Source organism: Callorhinus ursinus, unplaced genomic scaffold, assembly GCF_003265705.2.
Source record: "Callorhinus ursinus isolate GAN/ISIS: 27379988/994484 unplaced genomic scaffold, GSC_fseal_2.0 scaffold4, whole genome shotgun sequence".
Lineage (NCBI taxonomy): Eukaryota > Metazoa > Chordata > Mammalia > Carnivora > Otariidae > Callorhinus > Callorhinus ursinus.
Window position 1 is genome coordinate 64,898,885 of NW_027397066.1, and position 27,004 is coordinate 64,925,888.

General features: G+C 35.7%; 1 protein-coding gene and 1 pseudogene across 4 annotated transcripts in view; one reads left to right on the forward strand and one right to left on the reverse strand.

Annotated features, from left to right (window-relative positions):
* Positions 1-27,004, forward strand: part of CFAP299 (cilia and flagella associated protein 299) — a 573,208-nt gene that overhangs the window by 358,223 nt on the left and 187,981 nt on the right. Inside the window, exons 4-6 of one of the 4 annotated variants that reach the window (XM_073891830.1) lie at positions 4,884-4,979; positions 7,975-8,038; positions 8,369-8,505. The exons of 2 other annotated variants lie outside the window; for them this stretch is intronic. In XM_073891830.1, coding sequence (XP_073747931.1) covers positions 4,884-4,979; positions 7,975-8,038; positions 8,369-8,442 — 234 coding nt within the window. In that variant the 3' untranslated portion in view covers positions 8,443-8,505. Of the gene's footprint in view, positions 1-4,883; positions 4,980-7,974; positions 8,039-8,368; positions 8,506-27,004 lie in introns of those variants that run through there. One more of the 4 variants, XM_073891828.1, reaches the window with a different exon arrangement.
* Positions 24,370-24,690, reverse strand: LOC112836130 (small ribosomal subunit protein eS24 pseudogene; annotated as a pseudogene).

A 27,004-nucleotide genomic window follows, 5' to 3' on the forward strand; every position in this document is an offset into this window, starting at 1 on the left:
TCTTCACACACCTTCATGCAATTCATTGGCTACCATTAGTTTAATTGCAGCAACTAAAATACTGAACTACTTTGAAATTCCCATACGCACCATGTTGTTTCCTCCCTTCCAGGCTTCGCACCTGCCTTTCTTCTTCCTAGCCTACCCTTCATGTCCACTTGTTTTCTAGTTTCCCTCTGAGATTTCCGAAGGTGCTAACACTTCCTCTGCATTACTTCTATGCTTTGTACCTACCACTCACATTCTGTTGTCATGATCTGAGAGAGATGTTGACTCCCAAGTATATAACCTAATCCTATGTGCCTCTTTTCTCTGTGTGTACGTGTTTAAAGATGACACCTCCTTTCCCTCTTAAAAAATATAAAGGAAGATCTTTGTGAGAGTAGTAGGTATCTGGTTTATTTATTTTTAACTTCTGAAAGCTTTATAATGCCATTCAAATCCCATATAGGTACAAGGTGGTTCCACGTTGTTAAAATACATGTTAACTTAGAATATGTGGGTAAACAAAAAGGGACAGTAAAGTCTCCAGATCTTTTGCGTTTTGAAAATGCCTTGTGGCAATTTTCCTCGAAACTTCCACTGACAATAAAAAGGAAGGCACGCATGAAGAAATGCACAATAATGGCTTGTAAAATCACTTTCAAATTACAAGGAGTCGTGCCTTCTGGTTTCTCTCAGGGCCCAGTGGCCATTATCAACCTTTAATGGGTGCAGGTGTGGTTGTTTCTTAACCTGTTTTTGTTTTCACTTAATCCCGTTATCACTGGCTGGTTCCCCCAGTGTCTGCCCTGTTTGCCCTCATTGTCTCACTCAACCATGGCAAGCTCAATTTGCCCATGGAAAGAAAAAATAATTCCTTGATTTCACCAAGATCAAATAGTGAGGGATCTTGTATTCTTAAGTTCATTGGCCTAAAACTGGAAGCCTTTGGCCAGGTTTATTTTCATCAGCTACTCATCCTTTTCTCATGATGTCACGATTATTGCCTGTTTGTTTCCTAGGTCTAGACACGATTATTGCCTGTTTGTTTCCTAGGTCTAGAATTCAAAAAAAAAAAAAAAAATCCCTGACTTTTTTTTTTAATTTCTATCAACCCTCAATGCAGCCCTTTGCTGATTTATTTTTATAATTTACAATTTTTGATTTATCAACTTGTCATGTGTTTGCTATCCTAACTGCCTCATTACTAAAAGCTTCCATAAACTTCTCTCTTTACTGTAGGGGATTTCTCTTTAAAAATGCTGTGCAAAGATTTCCCTGGATTAAAAAAAAAAAATTAAAAAAAACCCCAGTATTGTGTGTTTTGAGTATAGACACTCTAAGCAGGAAAAGGACCAATCCAGTTGGAAATGTGCCACAAAGGGTGGAATATTTGAAATAAATTATTCAGTTTCATGATTTTCCTTCATAAATCTTGCTGTTTACTTGGATAACAGCCAGAAGTACTCTGGAAGTTTGCTTTAAGAATCACACACCTTGAACTCTGAGTTCTGCTCACTGTTTCCAGATGCATAGAATGACCTGCTGCCTATTCCTCTATTGCAAGTTAACCTTGATTCCTCAGCTTATTAATAATCAAGAAAGTCGTTATTGGGCACCTGGGTGGCTCAGATGGTTAAGCGTCTGCCTTCGGCTCAGGTCATGATCCCGGGGTCCTGGGATCGAGTCCCGCATCGGGCTCCCTGCTCAGCGGGAAGCCTGCTTCTCCCTCTGCCTCTCTCTCTCTCTCTCTCTCTCTCTCTCTCTCTCTGTCTCTGTCTCTCATGAATAAATAAATTAAAAAAATCTTTAAAAAAAAAAGAAAGTCGTTATTGACTGGAAATACAGAAGACAGTGAGATCATACATGAGAGCTAGAAAATGCATCTGAGTTTTCTTCTACTTAGCCAATAAAGGAAAGAAACAGTAACTGGGCAGAAATTCTTTTAAAACATTATATAGTCTTTAATTCCTACTTTCAGTTCAGCTTTTAGAAGCAGAGCTGTAATTGTTCCTAATGGCCATTCTCCTTCTTTCTGATGAATTCCTCTTCTACCTTCAAGATAAACAAGCTGACAAGCGAGTAACCTGCAGAGAGGTCCCCTTGAGGGAGCTTCAAAGTAGATCTTTCAGACCCGGTCAAGCCTTGGGACGACTCCAGCTCCTTGAGAAAAGTCTTCTTTGACACCCTTTTCAGAGTCTCCACACTGAGCGGTTATCACATTGCATTCTGATTTTCTGTTTACTTTTCTGTACTCCTCTAGACTTTGAATTCATTCCCCTCCATATTCCTTTGTTAGAAAAAAGTCTGTTATGCGATAGGCTTTCAGTAAATGTTTTGAGGAAAGGAAGCAAAAAGGAAGAGCTTCAGTATAAATTTATCATCATATGCCAAGGGCCATGACAATAATTTTAGCATTGTTTTCTAACTCTTGATAAATAATAAGCCTTATTAAAGTGTTTGGTATGGGTTACCTTCAAATCTCCTAAGAATACTAAATCAGTATTAATTGGGCCCACATCAGTATTGTGACTATAGTTGCTTATCATCTTTATGTGACTATAATTTTGAGACAATAATAAGTTCTGCATATAATAATTTTGAAGTCTATATAAAATCTACCAGCCTGAGCTATAACTGGAAATTTACAAATGGGTACTGGATGTAATTAAAACTTGAAAGGCATGCAGATAAACTTTTAATGAACTACTAAGTTACTCTTTGAAGTTATATCAATTTTTTTAAGATTTATTTATTTATTTGAGAGAGAGAATGAGAACTTGGGGAGGGGGAGGGGCAGAGGGAGCGGAAGAGAGAGTCCTAAACTAACTCCCCGCTGAACATGGAGCCCAAAGCTGGGCTCAATCCTACGACTCTGAGATCATGATCTGAGGCAAAATCAAGAGTTAGACACCCAACCGAGCTGCCCAAGCGCCCACCAATTTTAATGAGCAACTAATATTCTCACAGCTTAACATAGAGCATTAAACATGAAATAAAATAAGTATATAGAGTTTTTATGAAAAAGTATTTTCTAATGAAGAGCATTACATTTATTTATTCATTCAAGAAATAGTTATTGAGTTTCTAAAGGTTGTAGCAAGAGATAAAACAAATTCCCTGCCCTCAGGGAGGTGAAATTCTTTTTTTTTTTTTTTTTTTGTGTGTTTATTCCATGATTGACGCCATTACTTCCCTATGGCAAATGGCCATGTATATTGCACTGAGAGAAACCTTGAGCATCTTCCAATCCCCATGCCCTTCCAAAAATTATGACAATTGCGAAAGTGATTATAGGTTGGAACCCTCAACAACAGAGCCATCAATTAAATACTAATAAGTTGGGCTCAGCTCATAACCAGGTCACTAATCTCAGTTCTTATATTATTAGTTCAGTAATCCCTCCACACATTCACTATGTGATGGGGGATGTTTTGGAGACATAATCTTTCCTTGGCTACTGCTACAGGATAGCTCGCTCGCTCTCTTTTTTTAATGTTTTGTTCGTCACCATACACTACACAACTAATGAATCATGGAACACTACATCAAAAACTAATGAGGTACTGTAAGGAGGTAAAATTCTATTTGTGGAGATAGACCATAAAAAAAATCTGTCACAGGGGTGTCTGGGCGGCTTGGTGAGTTAACCCCCCGACTCTTGTTCTCAGCTCAGGTCTTGATCTCAGGGTCATGAGTTCAAGCCCCACGATGGGCTCCAGGCTGGGCATGGAGCCTATTTAAAAACAAAAATCTGTCATAGCCTGATGATAAACAGACACACATACACATAAACAGGTAGATAGAATAATGTCATAGCTAACGAGCGTAGCACAACATACGGAGTTGTCAAGTCACTATGTTGTACACTGAAACTAATGTAACTGTGCATCAATTATATTTCAATAATAAGAAGAATAAAAACATGCAGACACTTTATCCGTTAGTCCTCTATGAATGTCCATGTTGAGGAATAAATATAAAAATATGGGGACATGTATCATCAGGAAATGTTTATTTTAGCATTATTTACATTTGTGGAAAATTGGAAATGATTCAACCAGTGTTAGTGGATTGCTAAGTAAATTTAGAACTTACCTATAATATGCACCACTAAAATGGTTATTGTAAAGTTTATGTTAAAACCTTGAGCAACAGTAAAAAAAAATGAAAAAACAGAAAAGCAGATTACAAATTATATAAGTTATAAACATATGTAACTAGATGAATTTGTATTTCTTAATTTTTTCTTATTTGACTATCAAGATATAATAAGAGTCAAAAATTCCACAATTTTCTGTAATGGAACTTAATTTAGTTCCTAAGAAGTCAACATGCATGTGATAAGGGTAAAAAAAAAAAAAGAAAAAATAATATCAATGTTTGATAAGTGTTATAAAGAATACTGAGGGATCAGAGACTAGGCTATTTTAGTAGTTGGTAAGGGGAGAAATCTGTCAGAATGATGAATCAAGATCTGAACATGTTTTCTAAGGAGATAATTTTAAAAGTGAGATAATTTTAAAGATGATAATGCTTTAGATAAGAGTGAGATATAGGAGACCAGCTGTGGACGCCCAAGAAGCCAAAAAATATTTGTTTTAATTTAATTTGACATGTACAGCCTTATCTAACTAATTTTATGATTGACTCAACCTGCTTATATAGTTCGTGAAATTTAAATATTTATTTTATGTCATTGGAGTTATATAAGTATATATGTGTACATTTACACACACAATGCATTTAAGTTATATAATTGTGTCATTTATAGAAAGGTTCAGGCCAATTTTCAAACATTCTTTTGTTAATGATCATTAAAGTATTTGTGTTTCTTTGGAGTAGATTTGTAAGTAATCAGTTAACAGCAAACAATACTGTATTATTTTTTTTATTTCTAGGAAGAAGTTGGTTTTAAGTCATTGGGTTTCTTTTTCAAGTTCAGGTGGCTGGTAATGTTTTCAGATGAGATAGAATTTTGTTCTATGCACCAGCAGGTAAGAGTTGGATTTGAGAGGATATGTTGCCCATAATACTAAATCAAACTGTTTCATTTCCATTTAGTGAGTTTTGATTTTAAAAACCCAAGGAAATAATAAGTGTTAGTTTTTGAAAGCATATATCTAGATAGATAAAGCAATTTCATTTCTTCCTTGTAGAGGAGATCTAAATCCTTGCCCCAAATCTCATAAAAATAACTATTAAATATGCATGTAAATTCATCAATACACTTGACTTTAAAGAGTTAATTAATATATTGTCATATGTGGTCATAAACTGGGCTTCACTCCACACTAGTAATGCTCACTTTTGGTACATTATTCTTTGAATATCCTCCACTAATCCTGTAACGTGGCATGTAGATGCTAAAGAAGCAATCTCAAGCCAGCATGAAAAAATTCAGCAAAAAATATGTGTAGACCTCTTACTTCATAGACCTATACCTTGTTAGAAATGACCAAAAAAAAAACCTCTAGGAAACAAACTGAGGGTTGCTGGAGGGGAGGTGGGTGGGAAGGTAGGGTAACTGGGTGATGGGCACTAAGGAGGGCACATGATGTGATGAGCACTGGACGTTATACGCAACTGATGAATTATTGAAATAACAAAATGACAAAAAAATAAGAGGAAGGAAAATTTTAAACATCATAACCCAACTTAATTTTTTAGATAAATTCATGTTTATATATACTGTTTCCCATACACACACACACACACACACACACACACACACACACACAGAGGTTTATCTGATCCTGTGATTAGTTTTTGGCCTCTGATAAAATAGGAATAGCATTTGATGATGGCCATTAACACATGTGGATAAATAATTTTAAATGCAAAATAATGTTAAATTGAATTTTGAGTCCACAATATATAATGACTTGGTTTTCACAAACTAGTAGGGATCTTAAAAAGAGACTATTCAGCTGTTCAGTGGTATTTGAGAATGAGTAGAATTGAAATCTATAAAATATGACTTCATTTGCCACATGTCAGAAGCCATAAAAGCAAGTATAATCTAAAGGTCTTTCATGCCTACATGTACAACACAAATGGTCTTTTTCATCATTTACAATAAATATGATTATTGCCAGATTGTAAATATGGACCCAGGCTGTTCCTTGGGAAATTTAGTTCAATCTGTTTGCAACTCTTTACAGATGTGAGTTTTCCATAAAGATAAATATCTTTGTACTTTGCTACAAAATGTAGATTAGATTATTTAATTTATCTCTCCAAGATATATATGACATTACTTATATAATTCATGTTAGTAATATTCATGATTTTCTGTAAAAGAAGATAATAGGAGAAAGGGGTAGGAAAATAAGGTGTCAGTTTCTTCGTAGTAGAGACATCTCATTTTAAAGACAGCAATACAATGACCTTAACAGAAGTACTCTTGCTATCTTTCCATTGTCTTGCTATCCTAGGAAGAATCCAAGGACAGTGTACTTTCTTTGGGTCCTGGTTGGAATCCCTGCTATTATTCTCTGTCTCAGTTTATGGCCCAGCTCAGAGGTATTTACTGTGGTTCACAAGAACTGGGCAAAAAAATAGTCAACAATAGATGGATAGACATTCATCTCCATTTTTTGAAAAACCTGATGTACATACTTTACTAATGCAGGTCAGCCCTAACATTTTGCATGTCAGGGCACTGTTTTTGGCAAATAGACCTGCTTTTCCTATATACAAACACCTCCGCTCCCTTACCTTTTATGGTATTCTTGTTTTTTCTTTCTAACGGCTGTTCATTTTGTTAATTTTTACTAATACACAAGATCTACCTTGCATATAAATTATTCCTTAGGAGTCATTTATATAGTTGACAGAAGTACATTGGTTTGTTAAAAGAATTTGACCACCTTTTTAAATGATAAGCCACAAATTTCTCCCCATCTTGTGAAAGTGAGTTTCCTGATTGACAAGAACCCAAACCATCTCAGATGCAGATCATTTTTTAAAAAAAAAATATGTAAAATGCTACTCCACTGGTTGGGGAGTTGGGTTGATCACCTCATATGTGGCAGTGTATATTCCTGAGGGATAACAAAACATTTGTGATATATGAATAAAAGCAGTCTGAACCTAAGGCTCACACCATGAAAGAGGAGTCTCCAGTGCATTGTTTGTTTCAACCAAGACAAAACCAAATAGCTCAACTGGCTAAAAAAATTGAAAAATACAGATAAAAACTGACTTTAAAATAAAGGTCATAGGGACACCTGGGTGGTGCAGTCAGTTAAGCACCCCACTCTTGGTTTCAGCTCAGGTCATGATCTCAGGATTGTGAGGTCAAGCCCTGCGTTGGGCTCCACGCTCAGCATGGAGTCCGCTTAGGACTCTCTCTCCCTCCGCCCTGCCCCACCTCAAGTAAATAAATAGATCTTTAAAAATAAAATAAAACAGAGATCATAAAAATACTAAGTGTCGAAACCGACTCCATGGTATAGGCAGGCATTAAGTCCCAGGGAAAAACATGACCTTGAAGCAGTGAGACCACAAATCTTCAGAAATTGTGGCTGCACATATCCCTGTTGTAACACCTCAGTACTGATGTTTGCGATCCATCTAGATGAGCCTCAGCCCATCTCACAGAGAAATATTCAAGAGATATTTCTTAATTTGTTCTTCATTCCCTCTGGAAGTTTTCATATGGTTATAGTCAGGGAAGCAGAAGTCGATGTTCTCTACTCAAAAATGATGTTTGAATAGGATAGCAATATATTTTTAAGAGCTTACATATATGAAGATCTTCCACTAGACTTGATATCATTATCTCATTTCATCCTAACCTCAATCTTGTGAGTTATCTATTATTATTCCAACTTTACACATAAAGAAACAGACTGAGACTAGTTAGGGAGTTGGTGAAAGGTCATATGTTGTTGATAAATATAAAACTAATGGCGTAGGTTGTATAAAAGTAATATTACTAAAATGACCACCAGACCCCCAAAAATATGAACCAAATCTTAATTTAAGTTTCAGGTTGGGGTATTGCACATGGATATGATGCATCAAATAAAATTGCCCTTACATGTTTCTGGTAAGTTTTCACCAAAATATTGCATTCCATTTGAGAATTGTGTTTATAGGTCTCATTTAGTAAAAACGAGTTACAGAATAGCATTGGTTTTAGTTATTTAATAGACTTTTTATTTTAGAGTAGATTTAGATTTACAGAAAATTTTGAAGATAGCGCAGAGAGAGGGTTCCCATATATCACACACCCAGTTTACACTATCATTAGTGTCTTACATTAATGTGATACATTTATCAGAATTAATGAATCAATATTGATTCATTGTTATTAACTAAAGTCCCTACTTTATTCAAATGTTCTTAGGTATTACCAGAGGTCCTTTTTCTCTTCCAGGATCCCACCCAGGGTACTACATTACTAGTAGTCATCATGTTTCCTTAGGCTCCTCTTGGCTTCCCTGCTTTTGAAGGCTTGACAATTTTGAGGAGTACTGGTCAGAACATCCCTCAGTAAAGATTTGTCTGATATATGTATCTTAAACTAAGAACTCTCCTAAGGAATTCAAATTCTACTCCAATTTTCTACAGTCTTCTGGCTATCAATTCTGTGTGTGCTCAGGTAGTCATGAGGTAAACACACTGAGGTACAATTTAGGACCTGAGCTTTTCTGCAAGTAAAGAATTGGGAATCTTAATGAAGGTAAAAAGAACCTGTACTTGAGTCTGGTTGAGTCATTTGTTAGATTTTTGTATATGGGCCATGTACAAAATAAATTCATCTCCTAGAGCCAGTTTACTCTTTACTCATAGGTAAGGGCCACCTTCCACTTTAGAGGCTGTTGTAAGAATTGAAAGAATGAAGCATGCTTAGTTTCTGATATAGTAGTTTCTTGACATAGTAAGCTATTAATAAGTAGTAGCTTTAAAAATATTATCGGTACTCCATATAAAGAGCTGAGCACAGAATAGGCTTTTATAAAAATCTACTTAAAATGAATGATTTGAGAAATAAGCCTACTTAATTTGTGAAAATATTTAATTTGAAAGTATCTATTATCCTAAGGGAAGTAACATTTTTGCATATGGTTTCACTAGAATGACACCATAGCTCTTTCTCTGGGTAAAAAAAAAAAAAAAAAAAATCTATTCAGTTTTGAGTGCTAAAGTTTTGTTGTTCATCAAATTCAGAGGTTGATATTAATCAGGTTGACATGACTTCCTTCAGGAGCAGAGATGGATCAGCTGATCACCCTTGAGTAACTAATGATTAAAATTACATTCATAGTCAAACAATAGTTAATTCTATAGTGAAAATAATCTAGTATTGGAACAGACAGCTGTTTGTACAGACTTCTATTCAAGTGGATAGTGAAAATAGCAAGGGATAATATGTAGTCTTATTTGTAATGCATTTTTCAGTTAGCCTGTGAAAAGTAACCTAATCAAGCCCATTCAAAGCCTGTGTGCACAAATAAGGCCATTAGAAAAAACAAACTAGAAACTAAGAAATGGTCTTTGGAATATGACAAGCTAGATAAGATTGAGTGATCATTATAATAAGGGCTGGCCTTTGTGTCTGAGGCTTTAAAGAAACCAGAATGGGCTCAATGGAAATTGGGCTCTGAGCCCAAGAAGAATTAGGCAGGGAGCCTAAAGGAAATTTAATGTTCTCTGCTTCTTCTTTCTGTTTTCTATTTAATTTGGCTTTGGAAGAAATCTCTATTTATAAGACAATTTTAAGTTTATCTGAAGCAGGTGGATGGTTTAAGTCTACTGAGATGGACATGCAAAGAAAGATACAGGAAAAAAGGAGAGGACACCACTGACACATGTCAGAGAGACTGTGGAAGTCTTTGCAGGCAGAATTCGATCCTCCTGTAACATAAAGAGGATTTATAGCTTTTGCCTGGGTGACCTAAATATTCAATTGTCTGTGTCTCATAGTTTGGCTAACCTGTTCTCCATGATTGTAATAAAATCATAATAATCTCAAAAAAGAACTGGATTAGTTTTATTTACTAGATATTTCCACTGAAGCAGTTTCCATGTACTCATAAAGTATATTTAAATATCAAGAGGACTTACTTCATTTTGCTTTAAGCTCAACCTTGTTTTCTAAGGTTGTGAATATGAAGAAAATGGGTAGTGATCTGCAGATTCAAATGGGGATAAATATTTATTGTGGGAGAAAAAGAGGAAAAGAGATAACTAGCACATCCAATAAGTAAATATTTTTATTTACTATTACTATTTTTATTTACTTATTTACTAAAATAGAAACAATATATGGAAGTTATATTATGGCCAAATGTTCTTTAAGATTTTATTAAGTAGTGTTCCAGAAGATACCAGGCATGGAAAGAATGTTAAAATTTAATATACACAGAGTGTATAACTAAGAAATTTACAAATGAATGCCCCATCTCTTTAATTTTCAATAAATGTAACACTTGTTTGATAGTGATTTTATTTTTACTAAACTTACTCAAATTTTAAGTGTAAGGGCATAACAATGATCACATCAGTTGTAGACCCCAATGCCTAAGATGGACTCAGAAGTAAATTGATTAAAACACTTGGCAGAAATCAATAATTAATGAAATTATATAATGCACATAATAATTCTTTTTCAACTCTAGGGGTTTAAGTTGCCAGTTTTTAGTAGAAGAGATCCCACAAATAGAATAAGAGAAACCAAAAATAACAAGATATGCAATTAATGAACTAAATAATCAAGTGATACAAAGGTGGTATTATATCCTAATGATATATCCTATTATATCCTTATATAATTAAGGTCTAAAGAATTCAGTTTGGCACATTAAAAATACTACTACTCATATAAAATAAAAATTAGAAATTGAAAAAAAGTTATTTTGACCAGAATCCTGAGGTCTAGCTAGGTTCACTGCTTAAAATCTGTATTATTTTGAACAAACGTTTTCACGTTGGGACCATCTATAAGCTGGAACTGTTTCACCTATAAGCAATATTGTTGTGTAGATTAAATGAATCTAGTATAAGCTCCAAATGAAAATACTTAAAAAGTTGTAAATTGGCACAAAAAGCAAGTATCCTTGATGTTAAAGGAATGTGCTCTTCCCAAGTTAGCAAATTTCAACTGAGCCTTAAACTTGAACATATTTCTAGATAGTAATTGTAATTATAATCATAGGAACTATAGACTCATTTGGTGTTCTCATTGTTTACTGCTTCATAAGAACAAAACAGCATCAAAGTTAATAAACTTTGAGGCTCTCAATATAGCCAGTATTCCTAAACACATTTTGAAAAGGTGGGAGGAAAAAGGACAGAATGGCTACATGCACAAAAAAAGACAATTATCCTTTGATCTAAGCCTCCTTTATTTTATTTTATTTTTTTTAGGAGAGGCATAGTGAAACTAGAAAGCCTCAGTGAAATTAATCAACGAACAACCAAACTGCAGCCTTATTTTTAGAGCCCTACTGGTTTACAGAGTCCATTTTCGGTTTCCACTCCAGATGCCATGACATCAACATATCTATGGACAGTATCCCAAGCATCCAGCTTTGTTTCCCTAGAGCAGCCTTCATACATACATTGCCAAGGCAATGGAGAGTCTATGATTTTACTACTAATCAAATTACTTTGACAAGGAACAGTCACTTAAAAAAAAGGGGAGGAGGAAGAAAAGAAAAAAGAAGAATGCAAATTGTTGGCACTCAGTCACACAGTGGTATGCCTTTATTGCTATGCAGTTGTTAGCTGAAGGCTCTCGAATCTGCCTGTTGGGATTATCAGTGGTTTAAGGGCACTGTCTGTTAGTACCCAGCGGCTAGAACATACACATTTATCCCAGGTACAGAATAATAAGAACATATCACACGGAATAAAGCTGCTGGCATATAAGTGGCACGCATATGGATCCCCTAAAAAATAAAAATTCCAAGCAAAGATTGATGTCTATCATCTTCTTTCTCTTTTTCCTTCTTCTACATCTCCTTAATTCATTCTTATAACACTTCCCAGATTTCCACAGGTGTCAGCCCTGTAGCTTGTCTTGGGATAGCAAAGAGCAAGTTACGGACCAAGCAGTGATGATTTTGTTTCTATGTGTGTGTTGCTTAACACATGCCTGTTCTACTCTGACACATATTTTACCTACTTAAAGTTATTTCTGATTTGGATAGGAGGGGATGGATCCCTTAATATCAGTGATTTGATGTGATGTATATGAGAGATGACATCATTCTTTTGAAACATGATTGAAAACTGGGAGAAAACGGGGAGAAAACAAAGAGAAATATTAGGATTAGGAAGAGCTGGAGAAACACCAGGCATTTGAGTTGTTACCAGTTTGGGCCATTATGAATAATGCTGCTATGAACACTCTTTTATGGTGGACTTGTGCTTACATTACTATAGGAAATATAACCAGCAGTAGAATTGCTGGGCCATGGGCCATGCTAGTTTCACATTCAGTAGAAAATATTAACAGTTCTCCATAGTGTTTTTAATGTTTTATATGCCCACTGGAAGTGTGTGAGACTTCTAGTTGCTTTGTAACCTCACCAAAACTTGCAATTGTTGATCTCTTTTTTAGCCATTCTGGTGGGTTCATAGAGATACCACATTATGGTATTAATGTGTATTTTTCTGATTTATAATGGGGGTTGACAACTTTTTCATATGTTTACTGGACGTCTGGATATCTGTTTTGTGAGGTTGTGCAGGTGATTGCCAGGTTTTTGTTGTTGTTGTTGTTTTTATTTGATTTTCCTTTGCTTGTTAATTTTTAAGTGGTCTTTACATACTTTGTATTTGAGCCTTCTGTCAGTCATATGGATTGTAAATATCATTTCACATCCTATAGTTTGCATTGACATTTCTTTAATGATGTCTCAATGAACAGAATTTCCCAAAACGAATGTATCCAATTTGTTAATCTTTTCCCTTATTGGAGATACATGTATATTATATACATATTATATATATATATATATATATATATATATATAATAGTTATACAGTAGAGTTCTGAAATAAGTTTTGACTTTATCTTTCCTGAAGATCTTGTGGGCAGCTATGGACAATGATAAGAATAATCCTGACTGTGGCTTCTTTTTTGCATTATTTATATCCTCATCTTCTATAATGTCTTGGTAATATTCTGCATAGCTGACTACTTACTAGTTACTAAATTATTATTTCCCTTGTCTTCCATGACAGCTAGATCTTATCTGATTTTTTTCTTACTTCTGTTTTTTTTTTTTTTGCCAAATTCTGTGACATCTAACTTGAAATGATTAAATTCATAAAGTTCTCTCTCCTAGATTTTCTTCTCACTGTTCCTTCTCAGGTATTCTTATCCATATTCATGGATATATGCAGATGACTTACACGTTTGTATCTTCAGATCAAACATCTTTTCTGAATTCCTGATTTATAGACCCAACAAAATAGTATCTCTACCTGGGTGCCTTACAGGCACTTGAAATCAAACATGTCTAAAAATGAACTCATAAACTTTCTACCACTCTCCAGCGTTCTCTAGCCAGGTAAATCATATCACCATACATCCTCAAGTCCAGGTTCGAGGGAATCATCCTTTACACCCAACTTTTCTTTATCATCCTCTATTTGCTAAGTTATCTAATCTTACCTTTTTAGTTATTAAATATTTCTCTGTTTCAATCTACCCTCAGATCATGAATAGATGACACCAACAAGTCTTTAATTACCGCTCAGCGGGGAGTCTGTTTCTCCCTCTCCCTCTCTCTCTGCCCCTCATCCTGCTCATGCTCTCCCTCATGCTGTCTCTCTCCCTCTTTCAAATAAATAAATAAATAAAATCTTTAAATTTTTTTAAAAATAAAAACTCATTTTAAGTACAGTGTTTTTCTTTATTATGTCACTAAAGAGATCTCATCAATATGCTCTGCAAAATTTCTGACACTATTTGCTTATAGGCTCAGGGACTGGCTTTGCCCTCTGGGAAAGATTATATGTTCTGATCATTTGCCCATGTGTTTAGCCTATGCATTTTTTGCCATACAGCAACAATGGGCAAGTTTATTTCTTTCCTTTGGGCAAAAATTTGGGGTCCAGTATTACAAGTAAACTTTCCACAATGCAGCACCATGAATACCATAGTACCTCCTATTTAACTCTTTTAACTTTCTCTATCTCTATAGAATGATAGGATTTTTTCTCTTTAACCATTTCACCTTCACTATTGGGCAACATTTGTACAGGCATATATGTTTGAGTCTATTTATGTGCCATTAAGGAGGTAGAGAACATTCATCCATTTATTTTAAGGTATTTATTGAGTAGTTAGGGAATCATGATAATAATGCTACATGCTGTTCAATGATTGTGAGGCAGTGCTGAGTATTAGGTACAAAGCTCTGAGATCTACCGTCCGGTTTTGACTCTTCATTGCACCATGTAAAAGGTATTCAGGCTCCTTGTTTTGGTTTCCTTGCATATAAAATAGAAATTAAAAAAATATTTTATAAGGCTGTTAGACTAAAAAAGAAAGCACTCATAGTACCTTGCACTTGGTAAGCAATGAATAAATCTTTGCCATTACTAAAGTAAAATTTAGGAAGATAAATCTTTCATTTGAAATTCTTGCTTGTACTATAAAATATATTTTGAATTTGACATGTGGCAAGAATTATTTTTTTTCAAATTTAATATTTCTAATATTGCATAAATAGGTTATGAAAATACTTCATTAATCATTCAAATTGTACAAAATGGTATTATGATAATCTACCACCCTTGTGGAATTATATTTGAAATTAGTAATATTTTTTTAAAAAAGGATAGCACTGTAAAATATTTATAACATGTTCGACATATCTGGATCATAAATTGCTAAGTGCTTTGCATGAGCAAAGTGGTAAGAGGATTCTGCTCCTGATAACTCAAGGCACTGCTAGACTTTGTAACATTCTGATATAGAAGAAAGTATAATTGTTGGGGTCAAGTGTGGAATAATGCCATTTTCAAGCTCATTACATACATGGTAACAATGAAATCTGTGAATGAGAATCATAAATCTGTATAAGAGGAATCCACCTGTGGCTTTATGATCTTGGAACTGAGCCATAATTTTTCAACACCAGTGAAAGTGCACCTGTCTATCAGATAAGAAAACACAGTGGTCATTAATTATATTCTTTCTTTCATTATCTCACGGGCTTGGAACCATTAGTGTTATTTATAGGACAGACTTTGTGTTTGATTTAAGTCTTGTTGAAAGCTGCAGCCCATGTGTGAGTTACTTTGGCAAGATCATGGTTTGATCATGTAGTGAAGACATCAGAAACAAAATGTGCTTTGGATTATGCTAGGCTGTGCTTAAACTGTTCTTTGAGGAAGACAAAATCATAAAGAATGTTGCAAGTTAATACCATGTTCAGAGTTCCAGGAGTTTGGTATACCTTTAACTTGTCAACTTCTCACAGAGCCCTGAGAAAGTAGGAGGGAGGAAAAGGAAAGCCAGTGTTCCAGGCAGCATGATAAATTTCCAAACAAGAAGTCTGTCAAGTAGCATGCCTTCAGAGAAGAGAAAGTTGAAGTAAGTGAGGAGCTTTGTTCAAAAGAGAGATAATTGCCTTTCTAATTTTCTCATCTTTTAAAATTTACTCATTGGAACTTTCAGGTTAATATTATTACTTTCATTTTCCCTCTAGTATCTTCACTACTTTCTCTGTTATGCCTTCTCTAAATATCAGTAGCTAGTTCACAAATTTTTATTCATTGAAAACTTTATTGGCAAATAAACAGGGACCATGGGAGACACCATGAAAAAGGAGTAGAAGAGGCCGAAAAGGAAGGACAAAAAATGAAAAGAAAAGACAGGAGGAGCAAGAAGTCGAACAAAAGGAGGATGAGAGCCCTGCTCTCAGTGTCTAAAATAGCCGCACGTCCTACGGTCTCTGGCTACAGATGGTGTATGATGTGGTCTGCCAGTTTGGTAGGGCTGCCAAAGCCTGGGTGGCTTCAAACAACAGAAATGTCTTTTTTCACAACTCTTGAGGTTAGGAGTCCAAGATCAAGGTGTCAGCGGGGTTGCTTTCTTCAGAGACTTCTCTCGAGCTTGGCTTGGGGATGGTTTTCCTCCTCTTGTGTCCTCCCGTGGTCTTCCTTCTGTGCACTTGTGTCCTAACTGCCTCTTCTTCTAAGGACACCAGTCATATTGACTTAGGGCTCACCCACATGACCTCATTCTAACTTAATCACCTCTTTAAGGTCCCCATATCTAAATACAGTTGCATTTTGAGGTACTGGAGTTAGGAGTTCAGCATGTGAATTTGGTGGAGGGGACACATTTGAATTTCTATAGTGAATTTTTGGGCAAATTAGAATACAGAGTGGAAAAATTAATTCTAGCCAAAGAAATTTGGGATAGGTTCTGGTAAATGGAGTATACATTCTTTTTTTTTTTTTTTAAGGATTTATTTCTTTATTTTAGAGAGAAAGAGAGAGAGCAGGGGGTAGGGGCAGAAGGAGAGGGAGAGAGGAGCTCAAGCAGATTCCATGCTGAGCATAGGCCAGTGTGGGGCTCGATCTCATGACCCTGATTTCATACCTGAGCTGAAACCAAGAGTCATACGCTTAACCGACTACACCACCCAGGTGTCCTGAGGGGGTATATATTCTTAAAATCATATACATGTCATCATAGGATGACAGACTTGAAGTTTAGGGCTCTGGGCAATTTCTTTCTTTTCTTTTCTTTTCTTTTCTTTTCTTTCTTTCTTTCTTTCTTTCTTTCTTTCTTTCTTTCTTTCTTTCAGATTTTATTTATTTGAGAGAGAGAGAGAGAACGAGCACTAGGGAGGGGCAGAGGGAAAGAGAGAGAGAGAAGTGGACTCCCTGATGCTGAGCAGGGAGCCCGATGTGGGACTTGATCCTAGGACCCTGGGATCATGACCTGAGTTGAAGGCAGACACTTAACCGAATGAGCCACCCAGGTGCCCCCAGGGCTCTGGGCATTTTCAATCAATTTTTGATATATTGAATATGTAATGTCATATGTATAAGTAGGATTAATTTTTATCCTTAACTACTATTTATGTAGGAGAAATATTGAAACATGTCAAGCCTTTTGTATTAACATTCAATTCAAAGAAATATTCTGTACTAAAGATCATTTTAGTTATAAGCATATACATGGGTTATTTCCCAAAATTATTTCCAAATGTATGTGCCCTAATACATTTCCCTGTAGCTTTATTTCTTTGCTACCCCGCTGGAATAAGAACTTGAAATGCAGAAGAATGAGACAGGTTTAATTTAAAATGAAAACAAAAGTCCATTATTTATATGCTTAAGTTTTTAAAAAATTAACATGTTATAAACCCAGAAATGAAAAACTATAAAGTATGCAAGCATTCTAATTTAAGCTGTCCCATATTTGTTGAATGTTAAATCTTCTTTTAAAGAAGGAATGCTGGTATATTTTTGTAATCAGACCAGTTCAAGTTCAGCCTTCATTTCTATTGTCTGCAATTCTTTCTATACTGAAAAGATAAAGCATTCTGTTTGTAATATAATTACTGTTGCTTGTTCTACATATTAATGTAACATGTCTGCTGTAGACTGAATATCTGTGTACCCCCAAATTCATGTTGGACCCTAATTCCCAATTTGATGGTATTTGGAGGTTGGGCCATTGGGAGGTGATCAGATCCTAAGGGCAGAGACCTCATGAATGTGATGAGTGCCTTTGTAAAAGAGAGCCCCAAGTGTTCCCTTCTCCCTTCTTGCCACCCAGAAGACACAGTGAGAAGGCAGCGTATGTGAACCAAGAAGCAGGTTCTCACCAGACGCTGAATCTGCCAGTGCCTTGATCTTGGGCTTCAGATCCAGAACTGTGAGAAATAAATTCATGTTGTTTATGAGCCACCCAGTCTGTTGTATTACAGACAATGTCTCTGTACAATTGGATACCAAGAACAGCTTCAAGAAATGCATCTGTCATTGGGCGGGGGGAGCCATTTTTTTTTTTTTAAGATTTTATTTATTTGAGAGAGAGAGAATGAGAGATAGAGAGCACGAGAGGGAAGAGGGTCAGAGGGAGAAGCAGACTCCCTGCTGAGCAGGGAGCCCGATGTGGGACTCGATCCTGGGACTCCAGGATCATGACCTGAGCCGAAGGCAGTCGCTTAACCAACTGAGCCACCCAGGCGCCCCTGCGGGGGGAGCCATTTTTGACATCTTAAATAAGTAAATCTCAAAAGATAAAATCTAATAGGTTTTTTTAAATACACACTGTGATTTAATCTAGAGCCTTTACTTAAGGATATGAAGTACTTACTAGTTTATACTGATGATGACAAAGTTGAAGATTATGACAAGAATGTTAATGATAATGGTGATGAAGTTGTAGTTTCATTAACCGAAATTATTAAGTAGCTGCAAATTGTCTTTGCTTCCCCTTTGTTACTTCTGGTCTAGAGGAACCAGGCAACTCTAAACATTTGGAAGCCCATTATCTCTAGTACCTGGCTTTCCAACATCTATACTTTCTCCTGTATCTAAATGTATTATCTCTCTCTCAATTCTGTTACACTACCAAGGTAATAATTCTTAGCACAACTGAAGTTGACATTAAGAACTTTCTAAGAGTGTCATTAGGGTTAATTTTAGGTAAAATGGCTGGCTAGCAAAGTAAGTGTGTCTAAATTACACCACCTCCTAAAGTTGGTCTTTTATCTCAGAGTTTATATGTGCATCTACCTTATTATTTTGATTTGAATAATTAGTTATGATTGAGGTATGGTCCAATTACTTGGTCATATATTAAATAATTATATACATATTCCTAAATTTTAAAATTTGTATTTTCTGTACTATAAAAAAGAAAATGGAGGATTCATGGATAGCTTTATAGCTTTGACCATGCTGTAGCTTTTATTCCAGTTAAATATGTGGCTGCTAATTTTTTAAATCTTTATTTAGATATTCTATTAAATATAGAAAAATGCACAAATCCCAAGACTATGGCTCAGGGTATCACAGAGTGAACATACCTACATAAATACTACCAAAACCAAGAAATAAAAAACGCCATCAGCATCCCAGAAACACTTTTACCCTTTCATCACTGATGCATTATTTTTCTTTGTAATCCTCCTCTGCAAAGCAAACCAATATCCTGACTTCTAACTATATAGGTTAATCTTTCCTGGTATTGAACTTTATATAAATAAAACATTCTGTATGTATTCTTTTCTGTTTGGCTTATTTTGCTCAATATTATCATTTGGGCCATTGTGTTTCAGTAGTGTGTTCATTTTCATGTTTGAAAATGTCTTACGGGGTGCCGGGGTGGCTTAGTCGGTTAAGCGTCTGCCTTTGGCTCTGGTCATGGTCCTGGGATGGAGCCCTGAGTCTGGCTCCTTGCTCAGCAGGGAGCCTGCTTCTCCCTCTCCTCCCCACTCATGGTCTCTCTCGCTATCTCTGTTGCCATGTCTGTCTCTCAAATTAATAAAATCTTAAAAAAAAAAAGAAAATGTCTTAAACGGTGTTTCCGGAAGCAAAACTTGAGGCAACAGTTTGTGTTAATGTGATTTTATCATTTCTAATAAAATCTCGGGAAAAAATGGTAGGGCACTGTGGAAGTGGGATCGGGAAGGTTGGAGGGCAAGCAAGATAGGTGTGATATAAAGCAAAGTCCTCAGGCGGGGTGCTTGTCCGTTCTCACAGGGGAGCTCTAATGCAGTGTAACTTCAAGTCCAAGGTGTCTGGATCAGGGGTGAAGGAGCTGGGAAACCTACTCTAGACTCTTTCACTCGTTGGTCAAGGGTTGCCTATAAGGTACATAAATTTTCAGGCACTTCAGGCACTCTGCATGCACAGTAAATTAGATTCCTGCAATCAAAACCTGCCTTCTGATCTAGAGATGCAGGTGTTGGTTGTTGAAAATGAAAACACACCTACAAAGATGGCAAAGGGTTACAAGGAGATATGGGTGGAGCACTAAAGGAACGATTACAAATAGAATACCGTTGTATAAAATGCACCATTATTTATTCGTGATACTACTGAAAGACATTTGAGTAGATTTCCAGCCTTGGGTTATTATGAATCATGCCGCCGTGAACATTCTTTGACTTGTCTTTTTGTGACCTTATGTGTGTATTGCTATTAGCTTCTCATTTAGTAGAAGATATGAACAGTTCTTCACAGTAGTTCTAACGGTTCACACATCCATCTGGAGTGTGTGAGAGTTGCAGTTCTGTAGTCTGAGCAGAATTTGATATCTTGTCAGTCTCCTTGTTAGCCATTGTATTTTGAGTTTGCATTTATGATTCCTAATGGAGTTGACCATTTTTTCATATGTTTATTGGCCATTTGGATATCTTCTTTTATGAAGTTGTGTGTTTGATTTTTTTGGATTGCTTTTCTCTTGTTGATTTCTCAGCGTCTTTGTATAATGTAGGTTTGAGTCATTTGTTGGTTACATTGTGCGGTAGGCTGAGTAATGGCCCCCTAACTACATCTGGTCTTAATCCCTGGAATCTATATATGTCACCTAATATGATAAAAATTTTTGGATGTGATAAAATTAAGAATTTTGAGATGGAGAGATTATCTTGGTTTATTTTGGTGGGCTGTAAATGCAGTCACATGCACATTTTAAGAGGGAGGCAGAGGGAGACTTGGCCCAGGCACAAAAGATAAGGCAACAAGGACTTAGAGCCTCGACTGATGTAGCCATTGGAAGCTGGAAGAGGCAAGGAAAAGATTCTCCCTTAAGGCCTGATAACACTTTGATTTTGGCCCCATGATACTGATTTCAGACTCTAATCATCCAGAACTGTGAAAGAATATCTTTCTGTTGCTTTAATTCACTAGGTTTGTGGTAATCCATTAGAGCTTTAAGAAAACTCTGATCTCTACTGCATGGCTTGTGTTTTCATTCTTTTAATGGTGTGTTTGATGCACAAAAACTTCCAGTGTGATTGTAGTCCAATTTATCAATCTCTTTCTTATGGTTAGGGACTTTTTCCTGCCATGTTTAAGCAATGTTTCCCTGTCCTAATGACATGAAAATATTCTCCTATGTTATCTTGTTTTACCTTTCATCTTTATGTTTACCAACCACCTAGAATGGATTTTTGTATATAATATGAGGGAGGTTAGGTTTTATTTTTTCCCCTTAATGGATGTCGCTTGAATTTGGGACCATTTGTTAAAACAACTGCACTTTCCCTCTGCACTTGAGGCATCTTCCTTGTAAATGAGATGATTGTATATTATAGATCTGTTTCTCTCCTTTCCTATTTCATTGATCTGTTTGTCTGTCCTTGCACAAACACACCTGTCTGAATTAATTTAGGCTTATAGTAAGTCCTGATATTAAGAAAAGTAAATTCCCCAATCTTGTTCTTCGAAGTTGTCTTGGCTGTTTAACATTTGCATATCCATAGCCATTTTACAATCACTTTGTCAGTTTTCACACCAAAAAAAATCTGATGGAATTCGGAATTTTATTGACTCTATAGAACAGTTTGGAGAAAATTGGGGGCATATAAAAAGTGGCCCTTTCAATTCATAAATATGATATTTCCTTCCATTTATTTAGGATTTATTTAGTTTCTCAAGATAATGTTTTAAAGTGTTAACTAGATTTATTTCTAAGTGTTTGATGGTGTTATTTATTATAAATGGTAACTTGAAAGTGTCATTTTTTGAACTCTGTAGCTGATAAATAGAAATCTGAATTGATTTTTTTAAATATTGATAATCAAACCAAATGGTTAAACTCACTTATTTACTCTAAAAATTTTTCCTTTGCATTCTCTTTATACACAATCATCTTATGTACAAATAAACTATATTTTTTTCTTCTAAGACTCATAGATGTAGCCTTCTTTTTCCTTTTTTTTAATTTATTTCATTGATAAGCTCTCCACTACAGTTTGAATAGAGTATTAATGGTGGACATCCATATCTTGTTCCTAATATCAGAGGGAAAGATTTACCACTAAGTATGAGATATGCTTAGATTCTTTTTGTTGTTGATCTTCTTTATCGGATTAAGAATATTCCCTTCTAAGCACAGATGTTTCTAGGGGCTCAAATCAACAAAATAGACCTGATTCCCAAAAAAAGAAAAGTATATATTCCCTTCCAAACTTAATTTTACTGAATTGTTTGTTTTGTCTTGCTTTTTATCCCAAATGTAGATATGCTTTGTTCTGGATGTTACTTGAGACAAGAATTTGATCCCCCCCCTTTATTCTGTTTAATGTGTTGAATTACATCAATTGATTTTCTAATATTAATAAACCTAACCTGGTAATTACATATTATTCTTTTATATATGACTAGATTTGATTTGTCAGTTTTTTTAACAGAAATATTTGCAGCTATATTTGTCAATGAAATCAGCCTATAATTTTCTCTTCCTGTGATACTCTCTTCAGATTTGGACATCAAGTTTATCTTAGCGCTATAAAACAAATTTAGATGTATTTTCTCCTCCATTTTCTGAATGAGTTCTTCCAAGACTGTCATTATTTCTCCCTTAAATGAATTGGTAAAGTTTATTGATGAAACTGAGGCAGAGTTTTGTTGTACAAAAGTTTTGGGTTTTTTTCTTTACCCATCTCCCCCCACCCCCCTCCCCTCTGGCAACCACAAGCTTATTCTCGGTATTTGTGAGTCTGTTTCTGGCTTTTGTTAGTTTGTTCATTTGTTTTGTTTCCTTAGGTTCCACATATAAGTGAAATCATATGGAATTTTCTTTCTCTGACTTATTTCACTTGGCATAATAACCTCTAGGTCCATCCATGTTGCTACAAATGGCAAGATTTCATTCTTTCTTTATTTTTTGTTTTATTTTTTATTATTATGTTATGTTAATCACCATACATTACATCATTAGTTTTTGATGTAGTATTCCATGATTCATTGTTTGTGTATAACACCCAGTGCTCCACGCAGAACGTGCCCTCTTTAATACCCATCACCAGGCTAACCCATCCCCCCCACCCCCTTCCCCTCTAGAACCCTCAGTTTGTTTTTCAGAGTCCATCGCCTCTCATGGTTCGTCTCCCCCTCCGATTCTTTTTTTATGACCAAGTAATATTTCCATTGTGTGTGTGTGTGTGTGTGTGTGTGTGTGTCTGTGTTTGTGTGTTTGTACCACATCTTCTTAATCCATTCATCTATCAATGGACACTTAGGTAGCTTCCATATTTTGGCTATTATAAATAATGCTGCAGTGATCATAGGGGTGCACATATCTTTTCAAATTAGTCTTTTTATTTTCTTCAAATAAATACCCAAAAGTGAAATTACTGAACTGCATAGTATTTCTATTTTTAATTTTTTTTAAAGATTTTATTTATTATTTGACAGAGAGAGAGAGACAGTGAGAGAGAACACAAGCAGGGGAGTGGGAGAGGGAGAAGCAGGCTTCCCGCAGAGCAGGGAGCCCGATGCGGGGCTCAAACCCAGGACCCTGGAATCATGACCTGAGCCGAAGGGAGATGCTTAACAACTGAGCCACCCAGGCGCCCCGGCATATGATTGTTTTAAAGGCTTTATGATCTGAAGTAATGATCCTTTTTCCTTCTTGGTATTGGGGTTTTTTATGCTTTTATTCTTTCTTCCTTTTTTTTGATCAGTATCACCAGAGGATATTTTTTGTGATTATTAAAGATTCAAACTTGTTTCCAAGGTTCCTCTCTATTGCTTTTATCTTTAACATTCTCTACATTATATTTTTTTCATATATTTTTCTGTTGTTTTTCTGTATCTCTGAGATGAATGCTTAGGACTGTTGATTTTCTTTTCTTTTTTTCCTGTTCTAATGTATGTATTTTAGGCTGCCCTACCTTCAGCTTTAGGTCTTCCCTTTGCACTGTTCCTTAGAGTGTCTTCCTATAAGCTTTGTCCCTCTCTCAAAAGTAGTAAGAATACTGTTTCTCAATGCCTTCCATCCTACTGTGGGTGGGGGTCAGGGGCATTCTTTGTTGTACTAATTAAGACGTAGTCTTAGGCAAACATTTTGTCAGTGGGTATTGAACCTGTTCCAGCCCCAGATTTAAGACTGTGCCCTGCATGTACTCTTCTTTCTCCCCAAAGAAGTGTGTGTGTGTGTGTGTGTGTGTGTGTGTGTTTTAGTTCCCTTCACCTATTGCAAAGAGTTTTCATAAGGTGCCTATAGGTGATAATGTTTGTTGCCAGCCCTACCCTTTTTTTTATTAACATTTTTAGTTTATTGATCCTCTCATGAAAAATCTGCACAACCACCACAGATAAAGCCACTGCAGCATCTTTACTCCTTCTGTTATCCAATCTCCAGCTCACTTTTTGCCAGCACCAACATTGGCTTTTGCAGTCCCCCTGACTTTCTTCATTCTGTTCTTGGCGTTCCTTTCACTGTTTTCTTGATGTCTTTTTCTTTTCATACAGGCCATGTCTTGCAAGTCTGTGTTTGGGTTCATTTTTCTTTGCATAATCCAAGGAATCATAAATCATGCCAAAGCTGGTTGTCTTGCCACCACCAAAATGGGTTCTGAATCCAAACACAAATATGACATCTGGTGTGGTCTTGTACATTTTGGCTAGTTTTTCCCGAATTTCTGTCTTACGTTCTGTTGCCTTTCCAGGGTGAAGAACATCAATGACCATCTGTTTCCGCTGAAGTAGTCGGTTAGTCGTGAACTTCCTGGTCCGGATAGTTACTGTGTCGTTCATGATGGCGGCCAAGCTACCCTTTTAAGACATTTTCTCCCCGTGAATAAATGAGGGGAAGGATCTGGGCAGGTTCTGTGCCTTTTCTAAAAGTGGTTACTCTTAGACATAAATAGGCCTGCACCTTATAAGAGGCTCTCTCATGACTCTCATTGATTTTTTTTGTTGTTGTTTCGTTTTGTTTTGTTTTTGAGAGAAGAGCCTGAGAGCTGGTATAAATTTCCCTTGTGTCTGCGGTTCCCAACCATTCTATATTCTCTTGCTATACCCCAGTCAACCTATAGGAATTTGTTAAGACTTTCAACTGAGTTCGTCTTCCAGACATTCTTTGGTATCTACTCCAGGTAAGCAAGTAGTTGCATTCTGTCTTTGGACGTGCCCACCTGCCTTATATTTCATGTTAGTTAGTTCCTCCCTGACTTCAACTCTCTCCTGAGGTCAAGAAAAGTTACATGTTTGCAGAATGTTGAAGATGTTGTTGGAAGGGTAGCAACAATTCTCTTTCCTTCTTTCTACTTTCTGTGGAACCATACTGCTTAATTTTAAGTCCTTAATCATCAAGAGGCAACAAGAATCTTAGTCCTAGAGATCAGGGCATTCTGAGATTTTTCTAGGTCAGTAATAATCAAATGAGATAGAGTAGAATCTATAATAGTCCAAAGAGGGGAGAGCTATGTAAATGGGCAGTCATGTTATTTCCCTACAGTTTTTGTCTGATTGCTTTATAGAAAGATATGATGTTATTTAGCCTGCTTTTTAAGAGAGATAAGTATAGCCATTGGCATTAGGTTAAATGCAAAAAAGGCTACTTTGGAGTCAGCTGTAACAAAAGGAAAGAAACAACCAAACAAAATTCATGGGTGAGAAATGTTAAGCTGCTGTAAGACATTAAAATTTAGTACTTCTTTCCACTTCATTTGATGGATTTTGAAGTCATTCTTTGTTATTTTCTCAGTTATATATTATGACAAAGTATTTTAGGAATGAAATTAAAGGACCATAAATCATGTAGAACAAATACTTAGAAGAATGTCTACAAGACTACCATTCAATTATTAAATTCATCCTTTACTCTTCAGGGTGATAAGTGGATAATAAAAGTAGAAGTCAAACTGAGTGGAAAGTGTAAATCCAACATAATCTAATTAATGGTAAATCCTCGATAGGTCTTTGTCATTGCTTAAGAAACTTGAAGGCTCCCTTCCTAAGCTGTAATTCTTGTGCAAGAAGCAGTTGGGTTTTCATTAGAACACTGTGGCTAGCAGAAACATCTGCTTCATTCATTTTACTAGCAAGTATTTTTGTACTTTAACAAGAGTAAATTAAAAAGACGGGCTCAGAGGGGTCTTTCTCTTTCCTTTGGTGCTTTTGGTAATAAAGGACTAGTCTCCGTTTTAGGACAGTTCTACCATCCTGCCCATAGTTTCACTCAGTAGACATATCTAAGAACTATATTGTGTGGACTCTGTTCTCTCCACTCTTCAAGAAAATATCAATTAGCCAAGTTTGTGGAGTGAAGGGAAAAACACATGTCCTCTCTTATACCCCTGTTGTGCACCAAAGTTTTAGGTTTTCAAGGGGAACAAGTATGCCTCTGCTTTGTAGTTTGGGTAGTTGTAATACAAAAAATAATACCATTATCTTGAATAAATTATAATACTTCTCCAACAGAAAATCAGATAGCATGATAGATTCATCTGTGTGACTTTGCTAATTTTATTTATTTATTTTTATTTTCTGTGCCCCACGTTTTTCCATTTTTTTTTTCTTTTCTCTGTGAAGGAGGTGTAGTTCAGATATTTGTCTGGTTGCCTTTGCACAGTGTCACTGCATCTACTTATCTTTATACAAGCTCATTATGGTTTATTCTCTAAGTATAAAAATATGTTTAAGCTGATTATTTTTCTATGCCTGACAACCATCAGTAAACTCAAGATTGTTATCTAGCAACTGGAATCAGTTGACAGGGGCGTCTCTAAACCCTATATCAGGAGTCGGCAAGCTATGTCCAATAGACCAAATCCAGCCTACCACTCGTTTTTGTATACTCAGGAGCCAGGAATGGTTTTTACATTTGCTGAATGATTTTTTTAAATTAGGTTAAATTAATTAATTAATTGATTATTATTAACATATAATGTATTATTTGTTTCAGGAGTACAGGTCTGTGATTCATCAGTCTTACACAATTCATAGTGCTCACCATAACACATACCCATCATTGTTGAATGATTTTTTTAAAATCAAAAGAATAATAATATTCATGACACATGAAAATAATATGACATTTAGATTTCAGTGGCCATAAAGGAAGTTT